This window comes from Mesoplodon bidens, assembly GCF_964165515.1.
Source record: "Mesoplodon bidens genome assembly, chromosome: 18".
Taxonomy (NCBI): Eukaryota; Metazoa; Chordata; class Mammalia; order Artiodactyla; family Ziphiidae; genus Mesoplodon; species Mesoplodon bidens.
Window position 1 is genome coordinate 45,870,351 of NC_138175.1, and position 21,381 is coordinate 45,891,731.

At 35.5% G+C, this 21,381-nt stretch overlaps 1 protein-coding gene across 4 annotated transcripts in view; it reads left to right on the top strand.

Annotated features, from left to right (window-relative positions):
• Positions 1-8,412, top strand: part of LOC308606377 (uncharacterized protein) — a 67,306-nt gene extending 58,894 nt beyond the window's left edge. For all 4 annotated transcript variants that reach the window (XM_081217183.1, XM_081217185.1, XM_081217186.1 and 1 more), the window contains one exon: positions 6,354-8,412. In XM_081217183.1, the coding sequence (XP_081073309.1) occupies positions 6,354-7,378 (1,025 nt within the window). In that variant the 3' untranslated portion in view covers positions 7,379-8,412. The remainder of the gene's footprint in view (positions 1-6,353) is intronic.
• Positions 8,413-21,381: the final 12,969 nt, after the last annotated feature.

Below are 21,381 nucleotides of genomic sequence, written 5' to 3' on the forward strand. Positions count from 1 at the left end.
ATTTTTAACGCCTTTATTGAATTTGTTACAGTGTTGCTTCTGTTTTGTTTTGGTTTTTTGGCCCTGAGGCATGTGGGATCTTAGCTTCCCTATAGAACCTGCACTCCCTCCATTGGAAGGCAGAGTCTTAACCACTGGACTGCCAGGGAAGTCCCCCTATCCACTCTTTTTTAGATTTCCTTCCCATTTAGGTCACCACAGAGCATTGAGTAGAGTTCCCTGTGCTATACAGTATGTTCTCACTAGTTATCTGTTTTATATATAGTAGTGAATATATGTCAGTCCCAATCTCCCAATTCATCCCACCCCCCTTCCCCCCTTGGTAACAGTAAGTTTGTTTTTTACATCTGTGACTCTGCTTTGCAAATAAGTTCATCTGTACCATTTTTCTAGATCCCACATATAAGTGATATTATATGATATTTGTCTTTCTCTTTCTGACTTATTTTATATGACAATCTCTAGGTCCATCCATGTCACTGCAAATGGCATTATTTCGTTTCTTTTTATGACTGAGTAATATTCCATTGTATATATGTACCACATCTCCTTTATCCATTCCTCTGTCGATGGATATTTAGGTTGCTGCCATGTCCTGGCTATTGTACATGGTGCTGCAATGAACATTGGGTGCATGCATCCTTTTGAATTATGGTTTTCTCCGGATATATGCCCAGGAGTGGGATTGCTGGGTCATATGGCAGCTCTATTTTTAGTTTTTTTAAGGGACCTCCATACTGTTCTCCATAGTGGCTGTACCAATTTACATCCCCACCAACAGTGCAAGAGTGTTCCTTTTTCTCCACACCCTCTCCAGCATTTACTGTTTGTAGATTTTTTCATGATGGCCATTCTGACCAGTGTGAGGTGATACCTCATTATAGTTTTGATTTGCATTTCTCTAATAATTAGTGGTATTAAGCGTCTTTTCATTTGTTTTTTGCCCATCTGTATGTCTTCTTTGGAGAAATGTCTATTTAGATCTTGTAGCCAGTTTTTGATTGGGTTGTTTGTTTTTTTGATATTGAGCTGTATGAGCTGTTTGTATATTTTGGAGATTAATCCCTTGTCAGTTGCTTCATTTGCAAATGTTTTCTCCTGTTCTGTGGTTTGTTTGTTTAACTGAGATATCCCTCCTCTAACCCTCTGTTCTTCCTCCCCAGGTGTGATTGTAACATAACTTTATTTTAGAATTTTCCTTTATTATCATCCAGTGGATTCCCTTAGGATCATCCCTTTGATTCCCTTAACTCCTCCCCTCTGAATTCGTTTTGATTCTCTTCTGTATTTGCATGCCTTGGATACTTTTGTATACTTAGACTGTTGGATCTCTTGCCTTGCTCTTTCTTGATTTGTTTCCTTATTATTCTGAAGCACATCTTTCAAAAGCAACCAAGGGAAGGATGCAAAAGAAGTAATAGAAAGTATATTTTGTGAATCCTTTCATGAATTAAAATGTTTTCATTTCACTCTCATAATTTGATTGATAATTTGACTGGAGATGTCATTTTAGGTTGAAAAACTTCAACTTTTTAAAGGCATTGCTCCGAGGATTTCTAAAATCTTCTATTATCTAGTGTTGTAGAGAAGTCCAAAACCCATTCAGGTTCTTAATTCTTTTAAGTGACCTGTTTAATCTCTTTGGAAGCTTTTAGCATTTGTTATTTATTTATGATGTTCTACTATTTTGTGTTGAGGTATCATGATGTTGATTTTATTCTTTCATGTACCAGGGCACTCACTTATTCCAGAAACAAAAAATCTCTGAAATTTTCTTCTGTAATTTTGTTGATCATTTGTTCCGCATTGTTTTCTCTTTTTCTCTGTTCTGTATGTTTCACTGTTGATTGATCATTTTTTATGTCCAGTGCTTGGCACCATGTCTGACACATAGTAAGAGCTCATTAAATTTTTGAATGATTGAACACTCATAATTCAGATCTTAAATTTTTTGTGCTACCTCTAGAATTTCTTTTTCTTTTTTTTAAATTGAATTACAATGTTGTGTTAGTTTCTGGTGTATAGTGAAGTGATTCAGTTATACATGTATATATACATATTATTTTTTATAAGTTCTCTGTGCTATACAGTAGGACCTTGTTGTTTATCTATTTTATATATAGTAGTTTGTATCTGCTCTTTTTTTTTCTAGTTTCCATCTCTCTTTTTATGTTGCACTTTCTGTAAGGTTTTATTAAGTTCTCATCTTTGTATTTTTATTTTAAAAAACATTTTCAGTATTTCTTTTTCTGACATCATTCTCTTATGGAATTGCTATATAATGTTTTTAGAAGCATTCTTGTCTTTTTTTTTTTAGAAGCATTCTTCTTTTGAATTTTGTTTTTTTTCCTCCATTGTCTCTCCTGTTTCTCTTTGTGTATTTTAAGCTCTTATTTTTTTTTTTTTTTTTTTTTTTGCTGTACGCGGGCCTCTCATTGCTGTGGCCTCTCCCGTTGCGGAGCACAGGCTCCGGACACACAGGCTCCGCGGCATGGCTCGCGGGCCCAGCCGCTGCGCGGCATGTGGGATCTTCCGGGATAGGGGCACGAACCCGTGTCCCCTGCATCGGCAGGCGGACTCTCAACCACTGCGCCACCAGGGAAGCCCTAAGCTCTTATTTTTTTTGTTTTTGTTTTTAATTAATTAATTTATTTATTTTTGGCTGTGTTGGGTCTTCATTGCTGCGCACTGACTTTTTCTAGTTGCGGCGAGTGGGGGCTAGTCTTCGTTGTGGCGCACAGACTTCTCATTGCGGTGGCTTCTCTTGTTGCCGAGCATGGGCTCTAGGCACACGGGCTCCAGTAATTGTGGCACGTGGGCTCAGTAGTGTGGCTCATGGGCTCTAGAGCACAGGCTCAGTAGTTGTGGCACATGGGCTTAGTTGCTGTGTGGCATGTGGGATCTTTCCGGACCAGGGCACGAACCCGTGTCCCCTGCATTGGCAGGCAGATTCTTAACCACTGCACCACCAGGGAAGTCCCTTAAGCTCTTATATTTAATGTTTTCCTGAAATAGCTAGTGACTCAAAGCTATTTGCTCATATAAAGCTGTGGCATTAAAAAGCTGATTTGAGCTTGTTTGTGACAGGATTTGTAGATTTATTGGTGGTAGTTACTGTAGAATGATCTGCCTAGAACAGTTCATTGGCTGACACCATCTATCAGGTCTCTTCTCTTGGGCTGATTTTCTCCAGAATGGGATCCTCTACTTTCTTTCTGGAATTAATAAAATAAGCATGGCTGCCCGATTCTTGAGAGTTTACTGGGTATAGTGGACTGTGGAATCAGCCTGCTATATGGAGTAGGTTTGAGAATCTGAAGTCTGTCTGTTTCTTACAGATTTTCAATTAATTACCCTTTTTGCAACCCTTATGCACCCTAGTTTCAAGGGTACCTGGTGATTGCATTCTTGAAAATATCTGGTATTCTACAGTAAGACTAATCCGCGACTTAGGTTTCAAGGCTCAAGGTTAATACATCATTTATTACTATTCCATCTGTTCTCTAATTTCCAAATTTTTGTTGATGCTCTTTTTTTTCCCCACTCTCATTGTCCTCATGGAGTTTCTTTTTTTGTTGAATCTCATTACTATCTTTAGTGGCACTTCATGAAAGAGCAGTAATAAATGCATATATCCAATGTGCCATATTTGCAAAAAGTGTGTCCTTTTAATTTTTAATTAATTAATTTTTTGTCCGTGTTGGGTCTTTGTTGCTGCGCGCAGTCTTTCTCTAGTTGCAGCGAGCAGGGGCTGCTCTTTGTTGCGGTGTGTGGGCTTCTCATTGCAGTGGCTTCTGTTGTTGCAGAGCACAGGCTCTAGACGCGTGGGCTTCAGTAGTTGTGGCACGCGAGCTCAGTAGTTGTGGCTCAATGGGCTCTAGAGCACAGGCTCAGTAGTTGTGGCACATGGGCTTAGTTGCTCCGCGGCACGTGGGATCTTCCCAGACCAGGGATCAAACCTGTGTCCCCTGCAATGGCAGATGGATTCTTAACCATTGTGCCACCAGGGAAGTCCCTGTTCTTTTTCCCTAGAGGAAATTTTTAGACATTTTTCATTAAGGAGTATATATTTAAATACTTTCTAATTGAGTCAGTCAGTAAATACTTGTTGATCTTCCAATATGTACCATGTACCATGCTCAGAGTTGGATACACATTGATGAAGACAATACACATTTTCCTTGCCTTCACAGAACTTAAGACCTATTGAAGGAAAAGATAGTAAATGAACCTAAATAAGTATGTAATTACAAATTATGAAAATCCTGTTAAGGAAGAGAACAGAGTGCTAAAAATATAATTACAAGGAGGGTGTAATTTGGTCATAGGATCAGAGAAGACCTCAAAAAGTATGACCTTTATGTAGAGATTTGGAAAATGAGTAATAGTTACCAAGACCAAGAGTAAAAGAAAATACCTTCTATACATAAGGAAAAGTACCTAGAAAGGTCTAAACAGGGACTAATAATTAGGAGCATTTGAAGAACTATAAAATAGGACCAATGTGGATGGAGCTTAGAAACCAAAATGGAGCATAGTGTGAGATTTGGTTGAAAGGCAGGCAGGAACCAGATCATTCAGAGTTTTGTAGACCACATTCAGGAGTTTGGCTTTTATTGTAAGAGCGATATTATATAGGAAACCACCAAAGGATTTTAAGCAGAGCATTGGCAGGCTAATGCCATTCTAGTGACACGGATTCAAGACTACAAACCTCAAGTGGAGAAACTAGGTTGGAGGCTATTCCAGTATTCCAAGGGAGAGATATTTCATATTAGGTATTATATTGAATATAAAGGGAAGAGTGTCAGGATATATTTAGGAACAGTATTAAACAGTATTTGCTAAATAATTATATGAGAGGAAGATGAATAAGATGGTACTAGAATGATCTTCACTTTTTTGGCTTGAGGTTTTTCCTATGGGTCCATAGTGTGGTCTTCAAAACACTTCACTTGCCTAACATCCCTATTTTTATATGGAAATCCTTCCATAATATTATCTCCCAAATACTAAATAATTATTTAATACCAAGTATTTTTTCATGTAGTATTCCCAGTCCTCACAATGATTATAAGAGTTAGTTATCATTCCTGTCATATAGACAGACAGTTAGGGGCTCAGAAAGATGAACTAATTTGCCCAAGAAAACAAAGCTTGTAATTAACTGAGTTTGAGTTCAAAACTCATACAACTGAATCTTGTACCTCTGATCTTTCCATAGCAATACACTGCCTCCCATTATATTCTTTTCACTTCTCTTTGAACCTACAAATGCCCTTCCTGTCAGTTGGTCATCACTACTACAGTGCTTGTGCACTTGTTAAGTCCTCTCCTCTTTTTTCCTAAGTTCAGAATCACAGAATTCCAAGGCATAGTATTTTCATCAAACCCCAAGCATATACCATATCGAGCCACAGAAAATCCTCCCTATATAACACTCATGCTAGGTTTATTCAGCACCTGACTTTTCTTAAGGTACTCTCCCATCTGGATTGCCACCTTCTATTTCCCTGTCAATGGTTGAAGAGAACCTAAGCCTCTAGTTACTTAATTTAGAATTTTCAGCAGTGATGGAAATGTCTGATGTTTGCGATTTCCAGTATGGTAGACACTAGCCATATTTGGATATTTCTAACACTAGAAATGTGGATATTGCCACTGAGGAACTGAATTTGAATTTTTATTTAATCTTAATTATGTTAAATTCAAATAGACATATATGCTAGTAGCTACTGTAATGGACAATACAGATCTAACCAGGGCCTGGAAAACTTCTCAACAGGCCAGATAGTAAATATTTTAGGCTTGCAGTCAATCTGGTCTCTGTTGCAACTGTAGCTCACAAACAGCCATAGACAATACATAAATGAATAAATGTGGCTGTGTTCCAATAAAACTTTACTTATAAAAATTATTGTAGGGCTACAGTACATAGTTTGCCAACCCCTGGACATTATCCCTTAGACATATTCTTTTAATCCAGACAACCACCCTATTAAGTGATATGATCATTCCCCTTATTTTACAGTTCATGCTGTGTGCTGCTCTTATATGTGTGTTTGCATATGCTGTGAGATTTTGTGTGTGTGTATGTATGATTAGAGCCATCCTGTAACAAGGGAGTCTAAGGCATCTGTATATTTAGCAAGCTCCCATAAGTAATTCTGATTTATAGCAACGTTTAGAAACCAGTGGCTTACTTACTGTCCTCAACTTACTATGTCATCTCTCTTCACTCTTCTTTTCTTGTCCATTTTTAAAAATTTCAGTTTAATTCTCCCATTTAAATTGAAGTATTATTTCTCCCAAGCAAGAAAAATGTGAGTGATTGCTTTCATATTTTCTTTCAGTCCTGGAGCCAAGATGTGAGACCAAGAAATTATTTCTGAAGAAGGAAATTTATGAAATAGAGTCAGCCCAGTGGGAGATAATGGAAAGACTTACAAGACATGACCTTCAGTGCTCTAGTTTCAGAGATGATTGGGAATGTAATGGCCAGTTTGAGAAACAACATGGCTCTCAGGAGGGACATTTCAGTCAACTGATATTCACCCGTGAAGGCATGCCCACTTTTAGTCAACATCCATCCTTTACATTACAGCAAATCATTAGTAATAAAGAAAAATACTGTGCAACTAAGGAATATAGGAAAACCTTTAGACATGACTCACAGCTTACCACCCATCAGATAATTCATACTGTTGAGAAACCCTATGAATGTAAGGAATGTGGAAAGGCCTTTAGACATCCCTCAAGACTCAGTCATCATCAGAAAATTCATACTGGCAAGAAACCCTTTGAATGTAAGGAATGTGGAAAAACCTTTATTTGTGGCTCAGACCTTACTCGACATCACCGAATTCACACTGGTGAGAAACCCTATGAATGTAAGGAATGTGGAAAGGCCTTTAGTAGTGGCTCCAACTTCACTCGACATCAGAGAATTCACACTGGTGAAAAGCCCTATGAATGTAAAGAATGTGGGAAGGCCTTTAGTAGTGGCTCAAACTTTACTCAACATCAGAGAATTCATACAGGGGAGAAACCCTATGAATGTAAGGAATGTGGCAATGCCTTTAGTCAGAGCTCACAACTTATTAAACATCAGAGAATCCACACAGGTGAGAAACCCTATGAATGTAAGGAATGTGAAAAGGCTTTTCGTTCTGGTTCAGACCTTACCCGACATCAGAGAATTCATACTGGTGAGAAGCCCTATGAATGTAAGATATGTGGGAAAGCCTATTCTCAGAGTTCACAACTTATTAGCCATCATAGAATTCATACTAGTGAGAAACCCTATGAATATAGAGAATGTGGGAAGACCTTTAATTATGACTCACAGCTGATTCAACATCAAAATTTGTACTGGTGATAAAACATAGAATATATGAAATGTGTGCAAATGCTTTTATTTACAGCTCAAAACTATTAACATCAACTATTTAACAAAAGAGAATTTATGTCTATATTAATCCCTCTAAATAGAATAAGGTAAAACATCTTATTTGCTGACTACAGCTTGTTCAGCCCAAGAAAATTCATGTAGGAGAAACACCCTATGAGTAGAATACGTTTTGGAAGCCATTTAATAAAAGCCCCTATTTCCCTTGCCATCAGGTAATTCAGTCTAGTAAATACTCAAAATGACAACAACACTTCTGGCACCTTTCTAACCTTATCTTAAACATCAGAGAATACATGCTGAAATGTAATCCTGTGATTTTCATTTTATTTTCCCCCAATTTGTCTATAGTTGTAATATTCTTAATCTTTTAATCCATTTAAATTTATATAACTGTAAAGTCCATCTTGTATATCATGGTTTGTAAAATATCTTTATTTTTAATATACCTTTAATACCCAAGAGCAGTGACCTCTTTATTTTTGAAGATAGCTTATTCCTTTTGCTCTTTACAAAATTTAGACTTTCTTGTAAAAACGTTCATGTAATGACTTACCACTCAGTAAATAGAGATCCTTTACTATCTTCATGGTGTTTTCCTTGTGTTGCTGTAATATCATTTCATCAAATCCCTATTGATAGACATTGTAGTTTCCTCCAGCATTTTTGCCATTATACACAGTGCCCTGACGGGCATTCTCCCTAGGTATATCTTTGTGTCATGTCTTTTATTTTAACTGCAGAAATAATGCCTCAATATATATTTTCCTTGTGATAGGTTTAAACATTACAAGTAAGGCCTTTGACCACTATCCTTGTACCCATATCCCTCCTTGTTTAGTATTTATCCTTCCTGAGCATTTTTCTATGTTTTTATACATACATGTTTTGGTAGAAATTATAAAATAGGGATAATTATAATACCTACCTCATAATTTTGTGTGAGGATCAAATAAAGAGACACAAAGTGCTTAGAATTGTGCCTGTCATATAATAAATAGATACCCACAGAATGTTGGTCATTGTTAATTGTATTCATTGTTGTCATTATTAGTATTATTTGTTGAAAAGCAACTGTTTCTACAGACCTTACTCAACATCAGACAGGACAGATAATTGAAGAAAGACCCATTGAGGGTAATGAATTAAGAAAATTTCCATTATCACTTACTTCCTATGGAACATGAAGTAATCCTGGGTGTTGGTGGGGAAAGTAATGTGTGTAATGAGTAGGAAAGGCTGTATTCAGACTGGTATCCTTTTCACTACATCATATAATACCTAATATAAAGACAGACGATAATATAGACAAAACATTGGTGGCACTGATGAAAAAGTATGAAAAGACAAACAGTATTATGTTTGAAAATGAATATGATTTTAAATGTTATACTGAATATAGTACTTCTAATACATTTGAAAACCTAAACAAAATTATTTTTTAGGAAAATAAAAATTACAGTATTGACTCAAAGAGAATTAAACTCTTGGGAGACTCGTAAACACAGGTAAAAGGGGAAATTTAGCGTGAGATATAGTAGCTATTACTAATGAAGCATCAAACCCAATTTCTTTTCAGGCAGAACTCTTTTTTTAAAAAATTGGGGTATAATTGATACCAACATTATACTAGTTTCAGGTGCACAACATAATAATCTGATGTTTGTATACATTGGGAAATGACCAGCATAATAAGTCTAGTTAACATCCACCACCATGCATACTTACAGAATGTTTTTTCTTGTGATGAGAACAGGAAAGACTTTATCAAGTATTCAAGGAACTATTTGTTATATAGAAGTAGACATCTCATAACATACTGTAACATAATCCTGATGTTAGATATGGATTAGGAGAACACAAACAGGAAGCTATTTTTCAGGGTCATCCATGAAGATATATACAAGCATACTAAAGAAAACAGCAAACTGTAGGTATCTATTAAGTGAACAGAAATGAACCTGCATTGGGACAGTAACTGAAGAGGATCTCCAGTGCCCAGTTCCAGCTAATGAGTGCTATGAGGAAATGCAGGCCTTGTTTTGCCAGCTCTTCTGACTTTTGGGGAAAATCCAGAAATCTACATTTTTTTCAGTGTGATAGCCCTTGATTTTTTAAATGGCGGCTAGGGTTTTGTTTGTTTTTTTTTAAAACATGGTATGGACCAAAGATATATTGACGCTGCAAGTTGCAAGTGATCCATAGCTTTTGTTCTGGACACTAGAGCAGTGAGTGTGCAAAAGGCTCACAGGAGGAGTTTTTAATAGTGCAAATCCCTTAGCCCCAAGGAAACTTAAGGGCGGCAGGGGAATTGTGAAATACAAGATAATTTACCTGGAATTTCTTAGATGTGAAAAGTATTTTCAGAGAGAAAGTAGCTAAGGTCCAAATACAGTTTTTTTTTAAGGACTTGATCCAGTCCCATATTTTCTACATGCAGTTTTTTATTCTCAGCATCATGTCATTTAAAAACTAGGGTATATTTTATATGTTGTAATCCCATTCTTGAGCTATATAACTGTATACACACACAACTGAAAAGAATAACGAGTTAACCTATTGAGAAAAATAAATAGCCAGACCATCACTCTAGCAACAAATATGTCACTGGAATTATGCATTCTGTTTTAGACCAAGGGTCAGCAAACTTTCTGTAAAGGACCGGAAAATAAATATTTTACCCTCTGTATGTCATACTATTTCTGTTGCAACTACTCACCTCTGCCATTATAGTGTGGAAGCCTACTAAAATTTCTTAAGAAATCCTGAAGTTTAAAAAAAAAGTGTCCCACAGCTTAGCTTTGTTTAGGTTTAGGTTAGTGTTTGAGATGGGCCTTTACTGTGCCTCAATTTTCATGCTCAGCAAGCAGCTTCCTACATTGAATGGTACCATTCTGTGGAAGGAAAATCCATATATCCAAAGTTACTATAGATCTGTCCTTCTATGCCCCACTCTCTTTTTTCTTAGATCCCGTATTAGAGGACTTTAAAAAACAAAACAAAACATTGAGCTACTTTATTTTTTACGAGGCATGAAAAAGTAAAATATTTAAAAATCAATTTGAGATAAGTAGAGTGAGCAACATATCTGCAGATGGAAGAATTAGTAAAGACGAGGCTGTTTTGTTCTAATATTTTGCATTACACTAAAATGAGAACTAAGTGGAATTTTATATTCTTTTTTCATTTTAAAGTCATTTATTGAGTTCCTCATCTAAAATTACAGAAGTAATGCATTTGCACTTGAACCAATGAAACAATGCCAGTAAAAAGAAAAAAAACTATCTCTGCTCCTCTTCATTCCTCACTCCCTTCCCCTCTGTCCATTTCCTTCTGAGTAATGTCTAAACCTCCTGTATCTCCCCCATATACTACTTCATGCTTAAACAGTAACACAAATAAATTATTTTAGTATTTTTTACCCCCCAAAATGGATGATAGTTTATACATTTCTCTGTAATTTGCTTTCTTACATTCAACAGTACATTTTGGATTTTCTTTCAAGTCAGTAAATGATGATTAAACTTAGTTGTTTTAATGGTTACAGTATATTCCACAGTATGCTTGTACCAATACCTACTCAACTACAGTATTTCCCCAGTTGTGATATTTCATATTATCTCCTCTTCTTTGCCATTTAAAATTAGTGCTGCAATAAACATTCATATATTATATTCTTGTCTATTTATTTTATTTCTATAAAATAGGTTTCCCAAAACATTTCCAGTGTTCTCCATGTTTCTTAGAAAAGTATTGCTTATAGAAAATTTCAGAGGATAAGAGGATAAAGGAAAAAAGTGCAGTTTTTCATGTGTTTATGTGGGTGTGTACACACACAGATTTAACACAATCCATCTGGATTGATTATTATATATGGTGTGATATAGTATGTTGGCTTGTTCTCAATCCAGAAATAAAGCCAATTATGCCAGAAACAATTATTAAACTATTGAACTATTAAACTATTCATCTTCTACTGAATTAAAATACTATCATATATTAAATGCTCATATCCTCAGACCTATTTGCCAGCAATCTTTGATTTATACTTTTCAGTAACTTATTACTTGTAAATAAAAATACATACAACTACATAGTTTTTATTTGAAAATAAAGACAAATGTTTCCTCATTAGAATTAAAAATTTTGTTACCCAGTTCCACTAAAAATCCTCATTGGGATTATATTTTGAATTATTAAGTTTAAATATAGAGTATCCCAAATGAATGCACGATTGACACTGACTGGATATTCATTAATATATATGTATGTCTTGAAATTTCTTTGAGAGCTCTTCCTCCTCCTTACTCTCTAATATCTTTATAATGTACATAAAATATATATACCTTAAGATATGCTAGTAATAGTTGAAAGTTTAACATTTTATTAGGGTATTGATTATAAAGTGATAGATTCTTTTGATCTTTTATAATGTGCAGATAAAAGATATACCCATCCCACAGTATTACACCTATTTTCTTGTCTTATTTCATGTTGTAGACCTGATGACAGTGGATTTTGAGCAGGACTTCTTTTTTACCAGATTTCCCCCATTTTTACAGACTGAAGAGTTGGATTTTGAGGATAATTTCTGCTTCCTGTTTTCATCCCTACTCTTGTTTGTGTGTCATAAGAGAAATGATTTATTACCTTGGTGAAATGTATTAAAACACATAAATTACGTCCCTTTATTTGACCCTGAATTTCTCATGTTTCCTGGGGCAGGCCATGATTCTCTATGCTGACTCTGCAGACCCATTCCTCTGCTGGTATATGTCCCAATATCTAGAGTTTGAATGAAGTATTAGGTTGTGCATTTTAACTCCAGGTTCAAGCTGCCTCTTTCAATAAAGCATTACCAAAAAAATGTTCTATTTCTCAATCAGTCCAGAAATCAGGATGAGAGAGTTATAGTTATCACCCACAAAAAAATTTTCTATAGCCATTTTTGTTTTATTTCTAATTTTAGTGAAAATACATTAGTTACAGTCAATATGTTCTACATTTTATTAATTTGAGTGGATAAAGAATTCATTCAAATGGTTTTGAGTTGCTCATGGAAAATCTTAATGTGCTGAAGAACAAAGATACAGAACCAGAAACAATGCTCCAAATGATGACACAGAGCTTATGTGGTGAGATCACCACTGCTGCTGCTGTACACAGAATCCCCAGTTTACACTACTGACACCATGGGTGCTGGGCTCTGGATGTTCCTGCTACTGCCACCTGTGTACCTGGGGTTACCCATCACCCAGATGGAATTTCCACAGTCCTTGTTCCTTTGTACCATCAGCTTGCCATTTGGAGAGGAGTGTGTTTGAGTGCTGAAGCCTAGGTTCCATCCCTGTGCATTAGCTGCTGGGGAGACACATACATTTTCAGATTAGTGAGGATCAGCCTCGGCTTTATTTATTTATTTATTTATTTATTTATTTTTGGCTGTGTTGGGTCTTTGTTGCTGTGCGCAGGCTTTCTCTAGTTGCGGCAAGCGGCGTCTACTCTTTGTTGCGGTGCACGGGCTTCTCACTGCAGTGGCTTCTCTTGTGGCAGACCACAGACTCTAGGCATGCGGGCTTCAGTAGTTGTGGCACATGGGCTCCAGTAGTTTTGGTTCACGGGCCCTAGAGCGCAGGCTCAGTAGTTGTGGTGCACGGGCTTAGTTGCTCCGCGGCATGTGGGATCTTCCCGGACCAGAGTTCGAACCCGTGTCCCCTGCATTGGCAGGTGGATTCTTAACCACTGCACCACCAGGGAAGCCCCCAGCCTCTGCTCCTTAAAGACGGATGTTTCCCATCATAGCAAGGATACACATGAACTGGGCAGCCAAATGAATGGCCAGCGTTTATAAGATGGCATCCCATTAATCATACATAATTCTTCCCACAGCTGAAAATGAAAACCTCACTTAAAATAATATAGCCATTCCCCCACACAACTGAAAATGTGCTGGGTAATGTCTATACCTCTTCTACATCTGTCATGATCCTTTGTAGACATTCTTTAAATTTTGTCTTAAGTGGTAACAACCTACATAGAAGAAAAAGAGTAAAAAGAAATGTAATCATAATATGTAGGTATATATAAATTAGATAGATGCTTCAGTCTTCTTCTCTGTAAATGACAGTTGTGACACACTCCCTTTTAATTTAGTAGATTGGGGAGTTTTTATAGGTAAAGTGACCTAAACCTTTATGAAAAAAGGATCTGAGTCCTTGTTGGTTATTATAGTTTTCTATTAATTTTTACTACTGGAAATGATTTAGAAGTAGGAGTTGACCCAGGGGAATCTTTGTGTTCTATCCATGTTCCATTTGGAAATTTCAAACCTATCTTTCCCTTCAGAGCCAGGATCAATCAGCCTGGCAAACACCAACCTACACCCTTCTTCTTCTTCCACCCCAGCCTTTGGTCTGTTGTCCAGGGTCACAAGGAGCTCTAAATAGCCAAGTCATAGGCTCACTTTACATTGTACTGGAATCACTGTTGCGTCCACTGGTGAAAGTATTTCTTCATATATTCTCTACATTATCCTTAGACAATGTTTTTGATATTTAGGTTTGACTTTCAGAATATGCTGAGATTTGATTATAATTTATGGTCTCGATATAAGGGGAGGGGAGCATGAGAAAAGTAACACTACTGCAAGATAACTACATCAGACAAGATCTTCAAACAGGTATCTCTATTAATGCATCTTGGCTTAAAGTTTAGGTTGTCTGCTAGTAGTATAGTTACATGAATTGTTTATTGTTTGATATAATTTAATTTCAATTAATTAAATTTCAATTTTTTTAATTTCAATTTTTTGTATCCTTAAGTTATAGATGTTTTCTAAACACAATATAGTTGCATTTTTAAATTCAATATGACATTCTTTGTCTTTTAAATAGAGTATTAGATCTAATTTATTCAATGTATTACTGATATATTTAGCTTTAAATCTACCATCTTTAATCTTTTGTTTATTTTGCCAATTCTATATTCTTTTTTTCTCTTTGTTTTCTTCATGATTTTAAAAATTGTCATTTTGTTTTTTACTTCTATTATTGGAAATTCTACATACTATTTCTATGCTTTAAGGGTTACTTCAGAAAATATCATGAATACTAAAACCTATCAAGGTGTAAAACAGTTCATATCTTTATTCACTCCCATGACAACAGAACATACTTAGAGCACTTTAGCTACGTTTATCCACCCATATACCAATGTAGATTATTGTTTTCTTGCATATTTATTATCATTTTTTAACCTCATAGACATAATTTTTTATAGTCAATGTTCATTTACATTTGCCCCCATAATTCCTATACTGCTTTACATTCATTCTTGTTTCTCAACACTTCCATTGGGGATCATTTTCCCTATGTCTCATTATTATTTTATTTCAGTGGATAGTATTTTATTTCAGCTATCATTCCACTCTCCTAACTTTCATTGCTGCTGTGAAAAGTCAGCTGTCAGTCTAATGGCTAATTTGAAGGTAATTTATCCTTTCTTGTTTGCTGTTTTAAGATTCTCTCATTGTCTTTGATTTTATGCAGTTTCTCCATAATGGGTCTAGGTTGAAGGATTTGAGTCAATGGTTTAGAGACTGTCATCATCTTTGGAAATTGTTCATTTATTGTTTCTTCTAATATTGGAGTTTAGTTGCAACTTCAACTCTATCTGGCATATCTTTAAACTCTCTTTTATATATAGCCTCATTTTTGTCTCTCTGTGATAGATTCTGTGTATTTTTATCTTTCTTCCAGTTAAGTAATTCTCTTTTCTGTTTTGTCCAATTTTGTGCCCAACCTGTACAATAAGTATCTAATTTTGGTTATTGTACTTTTCCCATATGAAAGTTTTACTTTGTTCTTTTTCAGATCTGTAATTTTTATAGTTCCCTATACATATTTTAAAGAAATAAAATCGAGCTTTAAACATAAGCAAAGTTCTTTGGTAACTTGTATCTATGATTCAAATGAAGGCCTATTGTCACTGTCTTGTGTTTCTGCTGGTTCTCTTTCATAATACCTTGTTTCACTGAGGGCTTAGTTTCTTTTACCACATGCTTCTCATTGACCTTGAAAATAATTATTTGTGAAGATTCCCTGAGATCAAGAAACAATTAATATTACTTCTGCCAGGAAGATAAGGGTACCTGTTGGAGATTACCTTAAACCATGTTCAGGGCTTGAATTCCTGTCCCATGCAGGCTTTGTCTACTCAGGCTCTAACTATGCTTGAGGGCTAGTAGGCATGATATCTTATCCTTTTAGAATTCCAGTGTTTGTTCATTCTCTGTGTAACTGGAACAGTTTTCCAGCAAATACAAATGTTTTCAGGCTTGAGTGGCTTTCAACAGCACTGACTTTTCCGCTCCATGTTTACATGCTGTGAAGGAGGAGAAAAGTTATAATTCCTGAGACTCTGTTGTTCGTCGTTGTTGTTGTTTTTTTTTTTTTTTTTGCGGTACGCGGGCCTCTCACTGTTGTGGCCTCTCCCGCTGAGGAACACAGGCTCCGGACGCGCAGGCTCAGTGGCCATGGCTCACAGGCCCAGCCGCTCCGCGGCATGTGGGATCTTCCCGGACTGGGGCACGAACCCGTGTCCCCTGCATCGGCAGGCGGACTCTCAACCACTGCGCCACCAGGGAAGCCCGTTGTTGTTTTTTAATCTTTTTTTATTGCAAAAATAAAACACACACAGAAAAACCACAAAAATACACCCAAATGAATTGTTATAAGACAAATACCCCTGTAACCATCACTCAGGTCAAAAAATAGAAATTTACCAGATAATTCAGAAATTCCTCCATACGTTCTGTCCCAATCATTACCTTGCCCTGTCTCCAAAAGTAACCACTACCACTCTCCTAACTTTTCTTCCTTGTGTTATTTCTACCTTGTGTTTCTTTATAACTTATCCATTTGTACATCTCTAAACACTATGTTTTACCTTAACCCTTTTTTAAAATTTGACACATCTTTTAAGTTTCTTTTAACATACAATATTTCTCCATACCCATATGTTAATAATTGTTTTTTAGTTTTGCTGGTTATAAAATATTTGGCTCATATTTTCTTTCACTGAGTATTTAAAATATGCTATTCCATTTTATACTTCTAAATATGCTGTATTTACTGTCAAAATGTCTGATGATAACCTGACATTTTTTTTCCTTTTAAAAGTCACTTATGGACTTCCCTGATGGTCCAGTGGTTAAGACTCCATGCTTCCAATGCAGGGGGCACGGGTTTGATCCCTGGTTGGGGAAGTTCCACATGCCAAGCAGTGCGGCCAAAAAAAAAAAAAAAAAAAAAAGTCACATATTTATTTCTCCCTAGGTGCCCAAATAATTTTTTTCTTTTCTTTAAAGTAATTTTACTAGTATGACTTGGAGTTTGTTGTTCTGAATTGATATTCTCAGGTACACCATCTACTTTTTCAATATGCAATTGCAAATCTTTTTTATATCAGTATTATTATTATTATTATTATTATTATTATAAGTTTTTAGTATTCTGTTCCTTTGCTTTTGTTTTCTTCTTCAGGAACTTAAGTTAATATGTTTGATCTTCTTTGCCTGTCTCTAATATTTTTCTCTCTCAAGTCTTTTTAAATTTCTTTCTTCATTTCTTTCCAACTTTAGAAATTTTCCTCATTTTTACCTTCTATTTCTCTTAGGCATTTCCTGGTTTAGTCATTGTTGTATTCCTTCTGGTTGAGTCTTTATTTCCTTTTTTAAAAAAATTTTTATTGGAGTATAGTTGATTTACAATGTTGTGTTAGTTTCAGGTGTAGAACAAAGTGAGTCAGTTATACATATACATAAATCCACTCTTTTTTTAGATTCTTTTTCCATGTAGGCCATTACAGAGTATTGAGTTCCCTGTGCTATACACTAGGTCCATATTAGTTATCTATTTTATATATAGTAGTGTGATATATCAATCCCAATTTCTCAGTTTATCCCTTGCCTCCCATCCCCTGGTAACCATAAGTTTTGTTTTATACATCTGTGACTCTATTTCTGTTTTGTAAATATGTTCATTTGTACCGTTTTTTTTTAGATTCTACATATGTGATATTATATGATATTTGTCTTTCTCTGTCTGACTTACTTCACTCAGTATGACAATCTCTAGATCCATCCATGTTGCTGCAAATGGCATTATTTTGTTCTTTTTATGGCTGAGTAATATTCCATTGTATATATGTACCACATCTTCTTTACCCATTCTTCTACTGATGGACATTGAGTTTGCTTCCATGTCCTGGCTATTGTAAGTAGTAAATAGTACTGCAATGAACATTGGGGTGCATGTATCTTTTCAAATTATGGTTTTCTCTGGGTATATGCCTAGGAGTGGGATTGCTGGGTCATATGGTAGTTCTATTTTTAGTTTTTTAAGGAGAGTCTTTATTTCTGAAATGACACTTTTATTTCTAATTCTTTTCTGAGTTAGCAACCCATTTCTGAATTTTTTTGGTTCTAATTTATATTGTTCTTTCATATTTTGTATCATTTTCTAAATGCAATATTAGCTCATTTTGAAATAGTAGGTTCCAATTTTGATCTTTCTGATATGCTTTCATTGTCTGTAAGGATGTTATTGTATTCCTTATTCTCTCTCTCTCTCTCTCTTTTAAAATAGTAACTTTTATGGAGTTGGTCTGATACTTTTCTGTTACTTATTTTTATATAGTAATTTCCCTGAACCACTTTAGAAGGAGGCTTGATTCAGGGTAATTTTTTATACATACAGAGCTCCTTCTGTAGGATTCACACAGTGTTGAAAAAGAAATACACACACACACACACACACACACACACATGTATATGGGCTTTCTGACACTTAATTGCTCTCTTCCTCCCTTCCACTTTTACCTGGACCTTGACTTCAATTCTGTTTTCCCTGTCCGGCTCAATTATGATTCCCCATTCTTTGCATTTTCTCCTCAGGGAGGAACTTTCTCCTGGAAAGAAATTTGGGCTGTCTACTTTGAAAGTTCTCACAGACAAAGCTTCACAAGCCCCTTCAGATCTTCCATCATGGACAACTTGCACTCCTCTCTCATTGGTGTGTGCAAAGCCACATCCCGTTTCAGCTGTTGTTCTCAACTTGGCGCACTCTGCTTTCCAGTGAGTATGTTTTGGTGTTCTCTTGTTTTCAGGTTACTTCAGATGTCCAATTATTTTGCTTGGCTTCCTTCTTCACAGATGCACAGATTCACCATGCAGGTATTGCATTATGATTTTTCCCTATCTGCTTTTATTTGGGGATTCATGGGGATGTTATCTGTATTAGTTTGCTGGGGCTGTCATAACAAATTACCACAGGCTGTGTGGCTTAAGCAACAGAAATTTATTTTCTCGCAGTTCTGGTTGCTATTAGTCCAAGATCAAGATGTCAGGAAGTCTTTTCCTGCCTCTCTCTTTGGTTTGCAGATGGCCACCTTCTCACTGTGTCCCCACATAGCCTTTCCACTGGGCCAGCACTTCCCTAGTGTTTTTCAGAGTATCCAAATTTCCTCTTCTTATAAGAAGAGACTGGATTAGGGCCCACACTAATCATCTTAATTTAATCATCTCATTAAAGCCCCTGTCTTCAAATATGGTCACATTCTGAGGTACTGGGGGTTAGGGTTTCAACATATGAATTTGAGGGGAGGTGAAATTGAGCCCATAAAACTGTTTCATCCAGTTTTACTTAAATGTTGCCAATAGGTTTTTGGTTTTACTGGCTGCTTGCTCTATATTTATGTGGGGATTTGGGAAGACTTAAAAACTTTGCTAATGTAACTCCTATTTTTCTAGAATCTTTTTTACTTTTTATTGGCGCTGTTTAAGCTTTATTGAGGTACAATTTACATGTAGTAAAATTCACCAATTTTAAGTGTACAATTTGATGACTTTTGAAAAATGTATACAATCATGTAATTGTTACTACAAGCTGATTTAGAATGTTTCCTTCACTTCAAAAAGTTCCTTCAGGGACTTCCCTGGTGGTCTAGTTGTTAAGACTCCATGCTTCCAATGCAGGGGGTGCAGGTTCGATCACTGGTTGGGGAACTAAGATCCCACATACCGTGTGTCACAGCCAAAAAAAAAAAAAAAGTTCCTTCATGCCTTTTTGTCATCAACCCCTTCCCCAATCCCTGGCCCTGGCCTCTGGTAGCCACTAATCTACTTTCTGTCCACAAAAATTTCAACTTTTCTAGAATTTAATATAAATGGAATCATACAGTACCTAATGTATTATGTAAGACTTCTTGTATTTAACATAATTCTTTAGAGATTCATTCATGTTGTTCTGTGTATAAGTAGATTACCTAATTCTTTTTTCTTTCTGAAAAGAAAGAAATACTCTGATTTGTTTATCTCTTCATCAATTGATGCACATTGGGTGGTTTCCATTTTTTGGCAGTGTGAATAAAGCTACTATGAACATTAAAGTGCAAATCTTTGTATAAGCAGGTATTCATTTCTCTTGGGTAAAAAAAGTCATATCTGGGTCATATGCTGAGTATATCTTTAACTTTATAAGAACATTGATATGTACCATCAATGTTTGAGAGTTCCATTTGTTCCATAAACTTGTCAACACTTAATATTTTTAGTTAAAAATTTTAACCATTTTAATGAGTGTGTAGTATCATCTCGTTTTAATTTACATTTTATTTACATTTTAATTTACATCTCATTGTTTTAATCTACTAGTGATGTTGAGCATCTCTTCATGTGGGTTTTTGGGTTTTTTTGTTTTGTAATGCCATTCACATATAATTTTTGGTGTAGTATCTGTTCAATCTTTTACCAGTCTTTATTGGGTTAGTTGCCTTCTTATTGTGTCATGAATTATTTGTATATTCAAGATACAAGTCCTTTATTAGACAATCTGTAGCTTGCTTTTTCATTTACTTAACAGTGGATTTTGAAGAGAAAACGTTTTTAGTTTTGATGAAATAAACTTATCATTTTTTTTCTTTCATGGTTCATGCTTTTTACATCCTATCTAAGAAATATTTCCTAAACCAGGGTAACTAAGATTTATCACTTTTATTTTTAAATGGATTGAAAGAATTCAGGGTTGGGCAGTGAATAAAAAAGAAGCTCAAGTCATAAGTTTAAGTAATATATCAATAATAAAAATATGGGAGTCAGGGAAGACTACTCTATAATAATAGTCTATGGTATGAGCATATCAAAATTCATTTGCCCACATTTTTTTGAGACTTCAAACACAATTCTTTAATTACTTGGGGTTGCTTCCCCCATAGCTTCCAACACTAGGCAACCACTAATCTATTTTCTATCTTTATAGATTTGCCTATTCAATATGTTTAATATAAATGCAATCATATAATATGCTGTCTTTTGTGTCTGCATTCTTTCACAGAATATGTTTTCAAGGTTCATCCATGTTGTAGCTGTGTCAATACTTCATTCCTTTCATGGCTGAATAGTATCCCGTTGTATGTATACTACATTTCATTCCTTCATTCATTAGTTGCTGGACATCTAGGTTGTTTTCACTTTTTGGTTATGATTAATAATGCTATGAACATTCATGAAATTTTTCTGTGGACATATAGTTTCATTTCTCTTGGGTATATATATCTAAGAGTGGGATTGCTGGGTTGTATGGTTATATGGCTTTAACAGTTCGAGGAACTTCCAGACTATTTTCCAAAGAGGCTGCACCATTTTATATTTCCACCAGGAGTGTATGAGTGTACTGATTTCTTCACAGCCTTGTCAACACTTGTTATTATCTGTCTTTTTTATTACAACTATCCTAATACATGAAGTGGTAGCTCATAGTTTTGACTTGCATTTCCCTGGTGACTAGTGACGTTGAACATATTTTCATGTGCTTATTGGCCTGTATATATCTTCTTTGCAGAAATGTCTATTCAGATATTTTGTCCATTTTTAAGTTGGGCTGTCTTTTTACTATTAAGTTGTAAGAGTTCTTTAT